Raw genomic sequence first — 16,651 nt, forward strand, 5'->3', positions numbered from 1 at the left:
GCTTCGAAGAGGAACCGACTCCTTTAGTCACGTTCATCTCTATTACTACAGAGCGTCTGGATTCTGAATCGGCTCTTTTTTCCTCAGTTTGACTCCCAGTCGGAGCCGAGTGGAGAGGTAGTTTGTCCGTTCGGCCGCCATTAAAGGAGATTCATGTAGCTGTTCAAACTGAGAAAAACAGCAGCACTGCTGAGAGAGACTGGATAATGTTTCGTGTTTTATTTGGTTTTTTGCTTTTACCAAGCTTTTTTTGAACATTTCTTAATGTAAACGCTGTATTGAATTATTCGAAGAGCGTATTTTAACTGATTTTTTTACTGGACTTGGCTAGCTGGGGGCCAGTCGGTAAGCGAAGCTAACTAACGTTAGCTAGCTTTTTAGCAGCGTTAGCCGTGGAGGTAGACTAATGCTAGATAAAGGGGGAGGGGGAATTACCTCGGACCATTCATTTAATCTGTTTTTATCGGATGCATTGCTGTGAGAAAACTGCGTAACGGTCGTTTTTGCAAGACTCGCTCGGTATTGAGCGGAATTATCCGTTTTTCGCTCAACCGATGTGTGCGAGTCGAACAAGAGGCTGGAAGAATTGAAGAGTTAGCTCGCTGGTAGCTAAACTCGGCTCGGTATTGAATGCTGATTTGTTTCATTGGCTGGTCTGCGCGACTTTCTGCTCCTCAAAATCATCCAAACGGCCCAGTGTTCGTACGATATGATATGATGGAGAGACCGGCCTCGCTTTGAGGATGAGTTCTTGTTTTGTACCCAACGGGGCCAGCCTGGAGGACTGCCACTCCAACCTCTTCTGTTTGGTAAGAGATTTAAGAAGCTAATGCTAAAGCTACATAACTACAGCTAACGTTACTCGACACTAGCTCAGTCCAAGTAGCGGCCCAGGCCTGTTGAGCTACTCGCTGCAAAAAAAACTAAATACGCGACACAAGTTGCAATATTAACGAGTATATCGTGCTGTGCGTATTTATTGCGTGTACGCTAGGTTTATATTTAATGTTATTTATAAAGTTATAACTCGCGTAGTATTGGAAGCAACTAGTAAACAATGTCACGACTCTCTGGAGTAGAGTTACATTCGTACTCTTAAGTTCTTTCTGAGAAAAAATAGACTGAAAATATGGATGCGTCTTCAAACACAGATCATTTTGCAATAAACGATGAGAAGCTATGAAGTCTCGATTTTAAACATAAGCTCTGCACAATTAATCGTAGTTTTTGGCTTCCATAATTAAATGCATTCGGTTGCAATACTGGGAAACATGAATTGGAACACACTGGTATGCTGACTGGTTAAATTCTTGTAATGGGTTTGTTTATTTTGAGTGTTTATATCTGCCCAAAAACCACTCACATTCTGATTAAATATGTACCCAGTGTTCTTATTAGAAATGACTTTAAAGAATAGTAGATCAGTTGCAGTTTACTTTCTGTATTGGCTAAATAGTTGTTCCTTAACTTTCGTTTGTTCCAAAACGAAAATCTCAAGTCTATTTTACATTAATGTTTGCATAAATGATATCTATATTAACATTGGTTATCATTTTTGGCATTTTGTCAAGATAAAAAAAGCGTTTATTGTAATATTGATAAACTGTTGGTGGACAATGTCATATTGACTTTCCCATTTTTAGTTTTATTAGTTTTGAGAATTCACAGTTAGCATTTAAAGATCTACTTGTATTAAATAAGGATTGATATTACTGTGATAAATATTTAAACATAAATATCTAACTAACATTGTTAGTTCCTAAAGTTCCTAATTGTTCCTAAAGTGGCTGAATAATTGTGATAAATCATTGTAATTTCAATACTGTACAAAATAATTACAATTATTTTCACCATGATTGTTCACCCTAAAATTCTGTTATGTTCTTGTCAATTACAAGAAAATCCTATTTACAGACTTAGTTTCTGACTAATTAATTAAATAAACTCTATTATGATGGTGGTAAACTCAGCCGCTCTTGCTTATTTAATATGCTTTATTAATATGTATTAGTACATTTACATTTTCAGCATTTAGCAGACGCCAACTTGGTGGTAGTGGGGCTTGAACCGGGAACCTTCTGTTTACTAGTCCAGTACCTTAACCACTGAGCTATCACTGGCCCTAATTAGTACATTAGTACATTAGTACATCTTAAAGTTAACAGTGTGTGTTTATTAGCATAAACAAATAAAGTCTAAAAACAAAGTGATAATCTAAAATATGGTTTCTTTTCTAACATGATATTTACAAATAAAAAAACTGTAGTTAGATAAGACTTTATTGATCCCCTTTGGGAAATTAACTTGTTACGGTAGTGCTAATTGCACCCAGAGCATCAGAGATTAGTTAGATAATCTACAGGTTGGAAGTTCGTAGAACCAAAATTTGACCCGAAAGCAGTTGGAACAACAGTTACACAAACAAATGGTAATAATTTGCACCACAATTCTTTCCCTAAGACCCACACAAACCCCTTCTGCTAAAAAGGCAAAGATAAAACATTGAGCATATAGAGCATTCAATCAATGGTCTAATGGGGAAAATAATCTATTAAAAATATCATTAAATGAAAAAGAAGCAATAATTATGTAACAATTACTCTTTGGCAGTAATTTACCCGGTCATTAACCCAGCAACAACGTGCGCACAGTGAGATAAAGGAATAACATTATTTGGGGCTGCTTTTTTGTAAACAGTACTGAAACCTTACAAATTATCATATGAAACATTGCAGGAATGATGTTCAGGACATGTTATCTTATTATTAATCTGATTGACCTAGAAACAAAATTTTGGATGTTTCAAATACATTAGAGGGACCTTTGCAATCTTGAACAATAATGCAAAAATATATGTATATAAAAGTATTTTGCATGGACCAAATATATTTGGTTGGCTGTCAAGATTCTTGGTGAAACCCAAGTGTAACCTAGACTATATGGCCAGCAGTACATGGACAGCTTTTTGGCGCCTCGTTCTAACATCATGGGAATCAAAATAAAGTTATCCTGCCATAGGGGCTACACAACTCTCACTCTTCTAAAAAGGATTTCCACTACTGTGTGGCTGTGGAAATTTGCATCCAGTCAGTCAGAAGAGCATTTGTGAGGTCAGACGCTAAGCGGGTCCAACTCGCAATTGATGCTTCAGTTGATTTTTATGGATAAGGTCAAGAATCTGTGTTCTGGGTCACTGAAGTTCATCTACACCAAACTTGTCAAACTATGTTTTAGATTTTGCTTCATGCACAGGGGAACTGTCATGCAGGGAAAGAAAGGGGCGTTTATAAACTGTTGCCACAAAGTTGGAAACATTTAATTTATTTAAAAAAGGGTGATTTTCTTACACCACCTAACAGGTGTTGCTTAAACACCTGAACTTAATAACATACGAAGTAATTTGGATTAAATAAATGCAAATTAAGCTAAATATTTTTCTTTTCTGATATTATCTAAGTTATAACATTGTACCTGTCTGTAATACTACTTATCTATGATACAAATTATAATGTACACACAGTAAACCAGTAACCACTGCATTGCTTAACATAAATACTGGGATGATCTAAATGGTCAGACATCTCCAATTTTTCTCCAAGATGAGAAAGAATTTCACTTATACACAAAGAGTCAAGTATTTCCTGGAGCCAATAAAAATAAAATTCCAGTCACACTTTCTTGTGTAACTGGAGTTAAGCCTATGTGCAGTAGCTCAGTGCACAGCTGTTTTGCTGTCAGTGGGAGGCAGTAGTAGCATGCTAAGAGTTTCAGGAAAGTGTGATCATAATTATAATAATCACTGATCTACTTTTCTTTTTTTGGATACTGTAAATGTTACTGTAGGACTGTATACTGCCCTGTATATGCAGAGTCAGTCACACAATGTTACTTATCATCACATGTTTAATGAAATCATAGACAGTTCTGCTTTATACAGACGTTACTGGCTTGTAAAAGTTACTGACATGCCATTGACGTGCCAGCAGTTTGCTCTATGACGCCTGTTTGAATTGTTCAATAATATTCATGTCATTGTTTAATGGGATGGCACTTCTAACGAGTATGTCTCTTTCTCTGACCTCAGGCTGACCTCACAGGCATCAAATGGAGGTGCTTTGTTTGGCAGGGCCCCTCGTCATCACCCATCGTCTTCCCCGTGACAGAGGAGGACCCCATCTTGTGCAGCTTCAGCCGGTGCCTAAAGGCAGATGTGTTGAGCGTGTGGCGGCGGCACCAGACACCTGGACGGCGTGAGCTCTGGCTCTTCTGGTGGGGTGACGACCCGAACTTTGCTGAGCTCATCCACCACGAGCTTTCAAGTAAGGCATTTTCAATCTCAGTAGCACAGTGCACCAGCTGATTCTTACAAAAAATAACATATGTTTGCGTAGCTACTTTAGTCCTGTGACTTTTAAACAACATATATTGATGAACACAATTGTAATATTATAGAAATATAATATAGTAACTAGAGATGCATGAGTACGGATACTAGTATCGGGTATTAGCCCGATACCGCGCTCATTAACTCGTACTCGCACTCGCAAACGAGGCTCCGATACTAAACATCCGATACCTTGTGCCTAGTGCACGTTGCTGCGTTAACGCAGGGATTTTCAACCTGTGGGGCGCGAGTGCCTGACCGGGGGGCGTGACATTACGAGATTTTTTTACTTATAAAACTAAAGCAGATTGAATTATTCTCACTGACCACGCTCACACGCACGTTTAACGTTATTTAGTTCCGTTTGGAAAAAAAAAAACCCTTCAAAATAGAGCTAACAGCGAAGATAACCGGTTACAAAAGCAGCGACCGCTGTTATAGGACGTGTTTGTGTTCAATACTCTGTTCACAGTGTCGATACAAGTGATTCAGGAGTCGACTCATTTTAAGCTTCTTTTCTCAGTCATCTCTCCGTGTTACTGTTATAATGAATGATGCGGTTGTAAATAAACACCAACTACTACAGAACATTCTGTGTGACTCGCTTACCTTATAAAGCTCAGGCTTAATTATACTGGTTATTACCACAGAGCGGGAGCCGACTCAGAGTCGTTTACGATTTACCGAAGTGAACCACGAATGTATGTGCTGATAGAATCGGCTCAGGTGGGATCAGACTGTATTATCCTTTTAAAGTAAATATTTCAATCAGCAGAATCGCATCGCATGTATGATGTGCACAACGTTAATTACGTGCGTTTATTAATGAACGTTAACGTTAGCTTGTCAGAAGTCTGCTTTTCAATGCACAATGTGTACTGTTGGCATAATAAGATTTTGCTGAAGCACAATTCCTTTTAGCATAGACATTGCTGCACTTGATACACTTATAGCAGTAAAACATACTACACTGTCATTGCCAGGCTATTAATAATCCATCATCCAAGTAATATCTCCACCAGGGGTTCCTATTGGGGTCCTTTTCTGTTTAAAGAATGGCTAGAGGGAGTAAAGTGTACATTCAATAATTGTATACCTGCAATGTGCATCTTTAAGGTGGGTGTGGCTTATAAAATGGCAGCTGTTTGAAGAGTATATGTAGGAGTTTTAGATTTTTGCAGAAATGTAAGAGGGGCGACATAATGCAAGGCTGCGCTCGTAATCAGGGAACAAGTCCAGATTATGAGGTTAGGATAGGTCTGTGAAGTTCATGGAATTGCAGATTGTCCCTGGACAGGTGCACCATGCAAGATTTTATGTCCTTAGGCTCATGGTATGACGGGTAAGGAAGCCAGCATTATCTCAACACGTGTTGCAACAGAAACAACAGTTGAACCGTTCAAAATAACCAACAAGCTGCACCACACTCATCTCAGTTTCTAAACCCCCTGCAAGTGAAAAGACTGAGTAACTGTGAAGTGGATGAATACTTGTTTCACCTCACTGTTGTTTGTTGCTATTTGCTCTCCCCTGCCCGTGGGATCATGTTTCTAGATGCAGCTGTGCTGAGTGGTGGTTTGAGAAATAGAGAACGTACGGATGCAGAGAGGAGTTCTCTGATTATAATGCACTTAGACTGACCTTTAGCTGCTGTTCACAGTGTGTTCCTAATCTCTCTACTCATTATCCGCAGTGGACGCTCAGACAGAACCCAAAGAAGCTAATCAGGTGTTTAGTGCTCATTGTATCTGAAGTCTTTCACTGCTAATATTTTCTAACTGAAAGAGAATCTAACCAAATGGGAATAAACCACCTTCACTATTTGCACACTGGCTTGTATTTTACTTCAGTTTTAAACCTGAAGGCTGGATGTCAAACATGAGTAAAAGTCTCTGCAATAGTGGAAACTTGCATATTAATGTTTTATGAGGGATACTGGAGCGTTGTTGTTTTACAAAGTACAGTAAGGTGTGATCATTCAAAAGTAGTTACAAATTTGAATTTGAAAATGCAAATTCTATGAATGTTTTAAAGTCACCGATTCATCCTGAGACTCTAATAGCAAGTTTACTCACTGCCCGCTGAGTTTGTTAGCTTTGTCACTGAATAGCTCCTCTGAAGTTTGTGGCCTCTGGTCTGTACTGTTTATTTACATCACAGTTTATTTCTGTGTCTCTAGATCTGGATCTAAATTAAAGCTCAATGGTAAACATATGATGGGCTGGCTTTTTACAACATTGTTAATCATTTGTGTAGGGGTGTTCACATACTTTTGTTTATTTGATGTAACATGCAAGAAGTATTTTTTTTAGCAGTTCATGCTTTGGTTTCTTTAATAACTGTTCTTATAGTTGTGGACCCACAAAAATGGTAAAAACAGTGTCTTAAATGTTTTGGCTTAGGCTGAAACTTGCACTGCAATCGAGCTCAATCACCCACAGCACTAAAAATCCTCCTAAAGGTTGTTCTCACACGGGTACTTCAAGCTGTTTTGATGTGCTATGCTAGTGCTTTTGTGTTTTATACCAAATACTCTTTATTCAGTCCCAGTTTTTGTCTAATGCCTGATGCATTCACTGCATCAGATCACAGCCACTGTGAGCATTACAATCCCAGTCTTCCAGACAGTGTTCTGTCATTTGTGATTTACATTAAAGATTGGAAATACTGGAACTTAAAAGCATCTGAGATGCATTAGTTTTCCTCACCCACATTCTAATCCAATTTTCTGATTTTGGTCTTCTAGCTGTTCAGTTGTTGAATTACTCGGGTATAAAATGCATCTCCTCGGTCGGCACGCTTGGCAGTCCAAGAGAATAAAAATGTTTTCTTTCTGTATGTAATTCCATGAACAAAAAAAGTAATAATGACATATTAGACACGAATCAGAGGTTCCATCATGGGCATGGTCAGTCTGGGAATAAGAGGTTGGAGACAAAACTAATCCACCATTGTGGCACAACCAGCAATTTGGCTAGCTTTTGACAGCTTTGCACATGCAATTAAGCATTTTAAAATGGATTTATAGTGCAGTGAAGTCTTCTGTCCACACAGTGTTCTGTGCAGTCTCACTAGCTTAACTGTCCAAGTCAGCAGCATATTTATCATTTATAGTTGTCAGGTTATATTAAAAGAAAATCTCATGCCTGCACACTATGATTAGCACTTTCTGTTGCAACCACTTCTTAGAGCTCACCAAACCATTTGTGCTTTTGGTAAAACAGAGATTCACTGATACATCAAACCAAAGTTTTTGTATTTTTTTTAATTTACTTTTATTTACTTTAAATAACAAAATGATTTTAAAAAATAAGTAGTATAGCAGTGTTTCCTCTAGAATTTTTTTTAGCAGCGGCGGCAGGCACCATCCAAACACCCCCCACCACCACCACCACCACACACACACACACACACACACACACACACACGGCCCCCCCACACGTGACGTCATCTGTGGGCGTGTCACAGTGTAGAGGCTGTGAAACCGCTTTTGCGCTGTTCTTTCATATTTTAAAAGTTTATCTGATTAAATTTTGATATTTTCAAAGTGATGAACTGTGTGATATGAGGCGGTAAAAGTGCTCTAAACAGTACGAACAACGCTTAACGTGAAAAATTAAGCTTAACGTGACTTATTGTACTAAAACAAAGACTGATGAATGGGCAGTACAGAGCACTTATAACCAGTACAGAGCACTTATAACCAGTACAGAGCACTTACAACCAGTAATAACGGAGAGAAATTTAGTGTTTCTGTGTGGTACTTTTAGTACTCCAAGTTACGCTTTTTTAACGTAAAGCTTTTTCGATTCTCCCTAGCTGCAGAACCAGCACACAAGAAGTTAATCCAGCTAAACACAGGTGTATGTGGAGCTTTTGGACTGGATTTAATGGTTGTTTTATCGCTCAAGCGGAGAGGGTCGCGGTGAGAGCGAAGCGCAAAACGATTCTCACGTGATGCACTAAAGAAAACAATAACTACGACAAACACGTCACGTCTTCTTATCACCAATAGTTATCCGATGCTTTTGCATAAAAATGAACATCTGTAACAACAGCACGAATGCTCGCACTTAATCTACACACTCCGCATTACTCCTCATCACTACTCTTTACTTTCTTTAAGTAACGCCCACCGTTGATGACGCGCGCTTGGTTCCCAAACACTGGTGGAAGAACGCGGGTTGTAAGACTGACCGTCTGTGAGTGCTTTGGGACGGGGGTAACTGCGGTTTCATGTCATTATATAAATTCTGATGGAGCGGCGGCAATAATTAAGCAGCGTCGGGCCGCCACCGCAAAGTACATATAGCAGAAACACTGTATAGCACTCTTGATACATTGGCCGTTTCTGCATAAAGTAAACTGTAGAAAAAGCAAAGCACAATTAAACATTTATTTCAGATTTGCAGTTTACAAAGTGTTTGTTTTTATTTTGTCAAGTTGAAACCTGCATTTTTAAATACATTTTTAATTGTTTAAATACAGTGCTTATTCCCAAAGAGGCAATGCAAAACTGTTTATCTGTCTAAAAAGGCAGATGTACATCATAACATAACTCTGCTGTAAATGATGTGAACATGTGAACATTTCAGATCTTTATTTGCCATTTTCCAAGTAAACCAAAATCTAAATTAATTCTCCAATTTACCCAACGTTAATATCCTTAGTTGTCCATTGTTGAAATGCTGTTTAATGCTACACATGCCATGAAATCACAACACAGCTTGACCAAAAAAAAAAAAAAAAAAAACTACATTTCTGTCCTGACTGATTTTGATCACAACTTTCTGTGGTTGGTGAGGCAATTCATTAAACCATTTTATTTAGCAAATTTCAGCTCTAACCAGCCCTAGCTTTATACAGCATTTGCCAAAACAAAAACACAAACGAATTAAAATGAACTAAACCATTAAAGTAAAAAAAACAGTTACTAATTAATTCTGGTGAACTTTGCTTCTGTTAGGTAATGAGGACGGAGTGTGGGATAGCGGCCTGACCTACGAGTGCCGAACGCTACTCTTCAAAGCCATCCACAACCTGCTGGAGCGCTGTCTCATGAACCGCTGCTTCGTACGAATCGGCAAGTGGTTTGTCAAGCCCTACGAGAAGGACGAGAAGCCCATCAACAAGAGGTAATTTCTCTCCGTGTTGAAAGGGGTTGTTTAGATTGTAAACTTAAGGTGTTTTCGTTTGTTTTTCTTTTTCCTCCCTATTTATATTGCTGCTGTTGAAACCACACGCCATAAGCTGCTGTATTGGAACTTGAATCCGAGGAAGCCAAATTAAAATTGTTAATATTTTTTGATAGAGCTTTGAGTTATTTGCAGCTTCCGGATAAGAAACAGCCTCATCCTTTGATCTAGGGCTGAAACGATTCCTCGAGTAAATCGATTACTAAAAATCATCGATTCAAATTTTTTGCATCGAGGAATCGTTTAATCCGCACAACCATATACAGCTCACGGTGTTTTACACGGACGACTTTCACTTTTGCGCAGCGTGTTTAACGCTGTGTGCAGGTGACGTGAAGAATCTGAGGGCTGCGTCCCAAATATCTTAAACATAAACAGAACTTAACAGGACTTGATCCGGGTTCTTTTTGCGGACAGTTTAATGAACACTACGTATCTGGACACGTTCGCCGCTCCTGCGAACTGAACGTATCGGTTTAGGACGCAGCCGAGATTTGATAGCGCGGACTGCAAAATATAGAGAGAAAATAGCGAACAGGAGGAGACTGGACGGAGAAAACCACAGAAAGTTTGAGATCATTTTAAGCTGATAAAACTAAAACTCAGTAGAACATCCACACCATCAGAGCGTCATGTTTACTTTACTCATGTTTACTGACTTTACTTCGTTTCAACCACCACAGGCTTTTATGAAGATTTAGGCAAACACACACATACATACACTACACACACACACACACACACACACACCAGATCTACCTCATCTAGAGACACAATCCTGACAGATTTGTATCCCCCTACAAACACCACAAAACCTCCCAACAAAATATTAAAGCTTTATGTTCTGCGTGAGCTGTAGCTGAAACTTAGAGTTTTGAAAGTTGCACAAATTACAGGCTTATGTTCATGTATTTTTGTTTATTATTATTTATGACTTGATGACCTGATGTTTCAGGTTGCCTGTTTACATTTTAAAAGTAAATTGATTTATTTTTGATTTATTTATTTTTGCATTTAAAAAATGTTAAACTGTCCTGTATGCAAGGAATACAAATGTACAGTTTGGTTTAAGAAACATGTCTTATTTAATCTAATATGTATTTGTTTTTGCTCTTTGTTAAAGCAAAAGTATTTCTTATCCGATTACTCGATTAATCGCTGGAATAATCGATAGAATACTCGATTACAAAAATAATCGATGGTTGCAGCCCTACTTTGATCACATAAGTGTTTGTTTGTTTACTGCAATTTACATCAGAAACTAATGCCTTAAAAATTGCAGCTGAATCCAGGTAGTTGTGAATCTGGTTAACCCTTCATTGCATGATTTTTTTTTTTCTCTGTGGAAAAAAAATGTTTGTTAAAGCCACTGAATACACAGAAAAATAGTAAAAAATTATTTTCTAATTCAGCTTAAAAAAAATATATATATATATATTTTTAATTTGTATCATATATGCAACAAATATATATCTCACCAATAGATTTTGGCAGCGCGTACATTTTTTTAATTTGTTGCAAATTTGCTACACGATGCAATGAAGGGTTAAATTCATTGTGAAAGCAGGTCTCAGGGCCCTGTCTTAGTTTCTCAAGATGGCATTGTTGCGTTGTGTGTTTATGGTTCTAACGGCGCGTCAAAAATAGCCCTTCGGCTTCCTGCTTTCTCAGCCGTTGTGGCTGTTAAGGATGCTTGCACTGGAAAGTATGACTGCTTCCTCTGTCTTGCTTCTGACAATATGCTCTGTTCTTGCTGTGGTTTCTGCAGCAGCAAGGTCAAAAGGAATCAAGGTTTCACTTTCACTCATTTGTACTGTTTGATTTTGTTGTGGCATGGGCAGTCCTAAGTCATTTGTGGCAGCAGAATCAACATTCCTGGCTGATTATGCAAAACGTGTTGCTTTCAGCGACAAACAGGATGATCTGGCCTTATGTTAGCCCGCGCTGAACACTGTGAGGCCATACGCAGACTTTGAAGTTCCATCTATTGGTGTGGACTTTGATGTCGAGTTGGTAGTGCACCTTAATGACACACAGCTGAGCGCTCAGCAGACATACGAGGAATGCACACATCCCCAGCCAGCGTTCTCTCGCCGTTCTCATTAACCGGGTTGTGTTTCACGCTCTCATGAGGTGTGCCTTGTGTGTGAGGGAGGCAGCAACCGGTAGCTCTGCACCTCAGGGGGTGGTGCACTTTTTTGCATCTGACTTTAAATATAAAAAGAAACCCTCTCATGTGTAAAAAAAGGTTGTTATAGAGGATCATACAGATCTCTCACGACAGATGTTGTCCCTCAGGCTCTGAAGCCTAATAAAAACATGGCAACTGGGATACAGTGAGCTCAGAACTTCAAAGGTAGACATTAGTGTATACACACATGAACAGATGCTTACCGCCCGTGTTTAAATATTGTGATCAGTAGTACCATCAGATTAGGATTTGCTTAATAGACACACTTTTCTAGGGCCTTATAAATTAAGGATTTAAAATGAATATATTAATTTGGGGTTTTTTATAGTAACATCAAAAACTATTTACATGCAATTGTTGTAAACGCTCTGTGTGATTCCTAATCCTCACCTCTATCTTGTCTGACTTTTAAAGTGAACATCTATCCTGCGCCTTCACCTTCTTCCTACATGGAGACAACAATGTGTGCACCAGTGTGGAGATCAACCAGCATCAGCCCGTGTACCTGCTAAGCGAGGAACACTTGACGATAGCCCAGCACAGCAACAACCCAGTGCAAGGTGAGACGAGGCCTTTCACCCCTGCCAAACCTTACGATTTTGCTCTAGGCATCTAAACGTTTCCCGTGAATACTGATTGTGTTAAAAAGGAGGGAAAACATTACTCCGACCTGGGAAGAATCTGTTTGCCAGACAGGAGAGTTACAAGAATTTTTACGAGCTGCAGGCAAAAACTACGTTTGTCTGATGGAGTTATTTGCTGATCTTAATTTGATGCCAGTGAAATATGAATGCAACTGTTGGATGAGTGAAATTGGAACTTATTTATCAACACCGGTAGACATTAAAGTTTGTAGGATAATATTAATATTGATTTATTGTACAGTGCAGGGTAGTTGTAGCTAGCGGTTAAAATACTGGATTAGTAATCAAAAGCTTGCTGGTTCAAGCCCCACCACTTCCAGGTTGTCACTGTTGGGTCTTGTAGCAAGGCTACTAGACTTAACTTTTAATTGCTTAGACTGTTCACTGTCACAGTATCCCAAGTCGCTTTAGATAAAAGCGTCTGCTAAATGCCGAAAATGCAAATGTGAATGTACAGTGATTGTGTTAAATGTATAGCTACTATAACTATTTACTGTGATTAAAATGATCATCTGTTACCAGCTTAAGCTTGGAGAAATCATTTATAATTCTGCTTAATCAGGCATTCATGCTAATTGGTGTCCGACTGCTTTCTTGTTATTGAAATGATTAGTCTGGATCCCCGATTGTGTATTCGTATGTATTAGTACATAACTATGTAACATGCAGCGCTGGAAGTGTGTGAACTCATTTTAGATGATAGTTTCCCACCAGTTTTTTACTAGACCTGCTAATAAATCCTCCAAGTCTAAAGCTTAAAGGTAAATCAAATCGAGTATCTCCTGTGTACCTAAATATCTGCCACTTAATACGGCTTAGTGCATTATTAAAGTAAATCATTTTACTCATCTAATTAAGCTGTACAAAATATTTGGTTTTGATGGTCAGCTGCTTTTTGCTTTTGCTCGTTTAAAAAGCTGCACTGATTAACAAATGATTCTATTGCAGCAGGAGGTGCTGAAGCAGCATGGTTACTAGTTAAAAATGAGCATTACACTAGATAAACTGTCCAACAGTTTAGCTTGGTGTTTGTGGGACTTTCCATTCAATAGCCACAAACATAGCTACGATTCCGCCTAGCCCCCTGAAGTGCAGTTCAAATGTAATTCGCCTTTAGCATTTTGTTAGTAAGCATGTTTTCTGCCCCTGTCCTCGAGGGCATAGTAATGACAGTTACAGCATAACACTCATGCATCTGGGATTCTCTTGCCTGCCCAGCTACTAGTAATTAACTCAGTGCAGGCCACTCGGGCACTGATATGAGCTAAGATCTCCTCCTGCCACACCACTCCATTCACACTAGAGCTGTGTTACATCACCATTAGGCTTAAGTTGTGTTTTGGTCTTAGTATTGATTTTTGTCTCTCTGCAGTCGTTTATATCATTTGTGTTGATATGCTTTCCATTCATTTATAGTTTTTAATTAGATGTTAATTTATCCTACAGTTTTCTGTATTATTGTATTCAGTCACACATGGCGAACAAAAGCTGCGTTCTGCTGATTGAGTGCTGTTTGTTCTTCATGACCGACTAAGAGTTAACTTCCTGATCAGGCTTGTCCTCAATAGTCAGGCATGTCCTCGTTCATCATTTATCTCCCTCAGGGCATTTTAGTCAGTTAGAAAAGTTTTTCATGTGCGGAGGCTTAGCCAAATGTAGTCGGCGTCGATTCCAAGCACAACAAGCTCAATCCCTCAACATTCATTTTTCCCCCATTTACTGCTGCCAAATGTTCCTTTGATGAATGTTCATGAAAGTGGAAACTGTTACAGAAGATCGAACTAAAGCGTCACACACTTGCAACAGAAATGAACGGCTATTAATGGTGTAAAGCCAAGCCACTGTTGATAGCTATTACTAAGTCGAATTTACAGGTTTATTCAAAGCTTGGACATCCTCTGGTGAAATTCCATGTAAAAACCTCAGCAGGGAGTTTTGAATATGGCATTTCAGTGGCAGTGGCATTTTATTTTTTTTATATATTTTTTTATATGTAATATCTTATCAGCATAATAATTAAATGTGCTGTAACTTTTGCACTTTTTACCCAATATGTCAGATTTAGCAAAGAAACAGTAATGTAATTTAATAGCATTAAAATGATGTCATAAAATATTATGTCATTTTTTTTTGTTTGTTTTTGGCTGCTTCTGTATTTAGGTGTCGCTACAGCAGATCATTCTCACTCGCATTCCTGATTTGGCACAGTTCTTACGCAGGGTGCCCTTCCCTACCCAATCATCCTTATTTTTATCCAAGCTTGGGACCAGCAATGAGAGCACATTGAAAAGTGCACCTCCCATGGCTCTTCGGCCTAGCCAATCACATCTGTGTAGACCACTAAGTTTTGAACCGTAATGCGCTGCTGTGATTTACTACTGTGCTTAATACTGTGATTTTTACTGCAAAATTTGGCAAAACACGGGTGTTGTGGTTACCGAGCAATTGTGCATGTCTGGTCATGGGGGAAAAGAATTCAGTAAAACGAGTGTAAACTGTTAACTTAAGAACATTAATCTCTTGTTTAGTGTCTTATTATGAAACAAGGTTGCTACCTGACTCTCCCTCAGCGGTACTGTGATACGATTTATATGACAATTGGTTGGAGGGCATGATCCCTGTAATGTAGAGGTGGGACCTTTTCCTGGCACTTACCTTTCAGTGCAATGTTAGAGTTTCTGTCTAAAGCATCCTCTGTCTCTTGGATACCTGTGTGCCAGATGGGTTATATCTGCAGTCTTGACTCTGCTCTCAAATCAGACATAGCTAATTAAACAGCCGATGAACGGAACAGGGTGTTCTCAAGCCTGATTAGACATTCAAAGAAAGTGTCAGCTAGATGATTTTAAAAATACTCATCCATAGTAGGAAACGTATTTGGCTGCCATGAATTAATTTCTGGTGCTTTTCATTTTTCCATCAGTGATTCTTAGTCCATATGGTCTAAATGGGACTCTAACTGGCCAGTCCTTCAAGCTGTCTGATCCACCCACTCAGAAGTTAATAGAAGAATGGAAGCAGTTCTACCCAATCAGCCCCAACACAAAGGAAGCTTCAGAGGACAAGGTGGACGATTTGGACTGGGAGGATGACTCTTTGGCTGCTGTTGAGGTTCTTGTTGGTAAGCTGATCATCAAAAGTTCAAGACATTCCTAACATTTGATTTGCATTCATGTACCTTCATTTATTTACTATTGTTTATTTTACTTTTTTAGCTGGAGTGAGGATGGTGTACCCTGCCTGCTTGGTGCTTGTGGCTCAGTCAGACATTCCAGCCCTGGCTGCATCGAGCTCCACCGGTGCTTCTTCTGGAGGTCATCACAGTCACTCGACACACAGAGAGCCTGCTTTTTCTTCAGTCACTCTCACTCCTCCGACCTCGCCTGAGGATGCCCTGAAAGGTACAGCTCCAATGCAGATAAAAATAGGGGTGGACCATGTTGCAAAAATAACATCACAACACTAAAAACTATTTTTCCAACACTGAATAAGTATCAGTTAAGCAGGTTTTGGTATTATGGCTTCATGGTTTTGGGTCTTTGAACGTAGTGACCTTAAACTCAGAACAACATGAAAAATGACTTCCTTTTTTCATGTAAATTGGTCTGAAATAGCACATCTAAGAAACAACAATTGACAAGGACTATAAACTGAACTATAAGAATTACCTACCTTTCCTGTCGTGAGTATAACCACTGTTTAAACACGGCGTAAAACATCTGAATAAATAAATAAACCTTTTATGGAAGATTGCTACATTTTTAAGGTCAACTGACCATGCCATATAACAGCATGTAATTTTAGTAATGTTTATAATTCAGGTTATCTTTAGGTAGGCTCCTTGTAAGAATCTGCCGCTTAAAAAGAAGCAGCCGGCAACTGCACATGTTAAAGAGGGCGGGTGCCAGTCCGCAGCCCAATCTGGTCAGTGTGGGGTTGGTGCAAGCGACTGAGGGATTAAGAAACGAAATTGGAAATTTACATTTACATTTTCAGCATTTAGCAGACGCTTTTATCCAAAGCGACTTACACAATGAGCTGAACACGATGAGCAATTGAGGGTTAAGGGCCTTGCTCAGGGACCCAACAGTGGCAACTTGGTGGTGGCGGGGCTTGAACCGGCAACCTTCTGTTTACTAGTCCAGTACCTTAACCACTGGCCCACTGGAAATGGCTAGTTTGATTTAAAATTAACAAAAAAATTTATTTTGTATTTTTCTGCCAATGTTAGAACAGG

At 39.0% G+C, this 16,651-nt stretch overlaps 1 protein-coding gene across 2 annotated transcripts in view; it reads left to right on the forward strand.

The window, feature by feature from the left end:
* Positions 1–272: 272 nt before the first annotated feature.
* Positions 273–16,651, forward strand: part of med13b (mediator complex subunit 13b) — a 35,433-nt gene continuing 19,054 nt past the window's right edge. For both annotated transcript variants that reach the window (XM_063016429.1, XM_063016430.1), the window contains exons 1-6: positions 273–809; positions 4,085–4,319; positions 9,351–9,519; positions 12,185–12,330; positions 15,338–15,535; positions 15,630–15,815. In XM_063016429.1, coding sequence (XP_062872499.1) covers positions 744–809; positions 4,085–4,319; positions 9,351–9,519; positions 12,185–12,330; positions 15,338–15,535; positions 15,630–15,815 — 1,000 coding nt within the window. In that variant the 5' untranslated portion in view covers positions 273–743. The remainder of the gene's footprint in view (positions 810–4,084; positions 4,320–9,350; positions 9,520–12,184; positions 12,331–15,337; positions 15,536–15,629; positions 15,816–16,651) is intronic.

Source organism: Trichomycterus rosablanca, chromosome 20 (genome assembly GCF_030014385.1).
Source record: "Trichomycterus rosablanca isolate fTriRos1 chromosome 20, fTriRos1.hap1, whole genome shotgun sequence".
Lineage (NCBI taxonomy): Eukaryota > Metazoa > Chordata > Actinopteri > Siluriformes > Trichomycteridae > Trichomycterus > Trichomycterus rosablanca.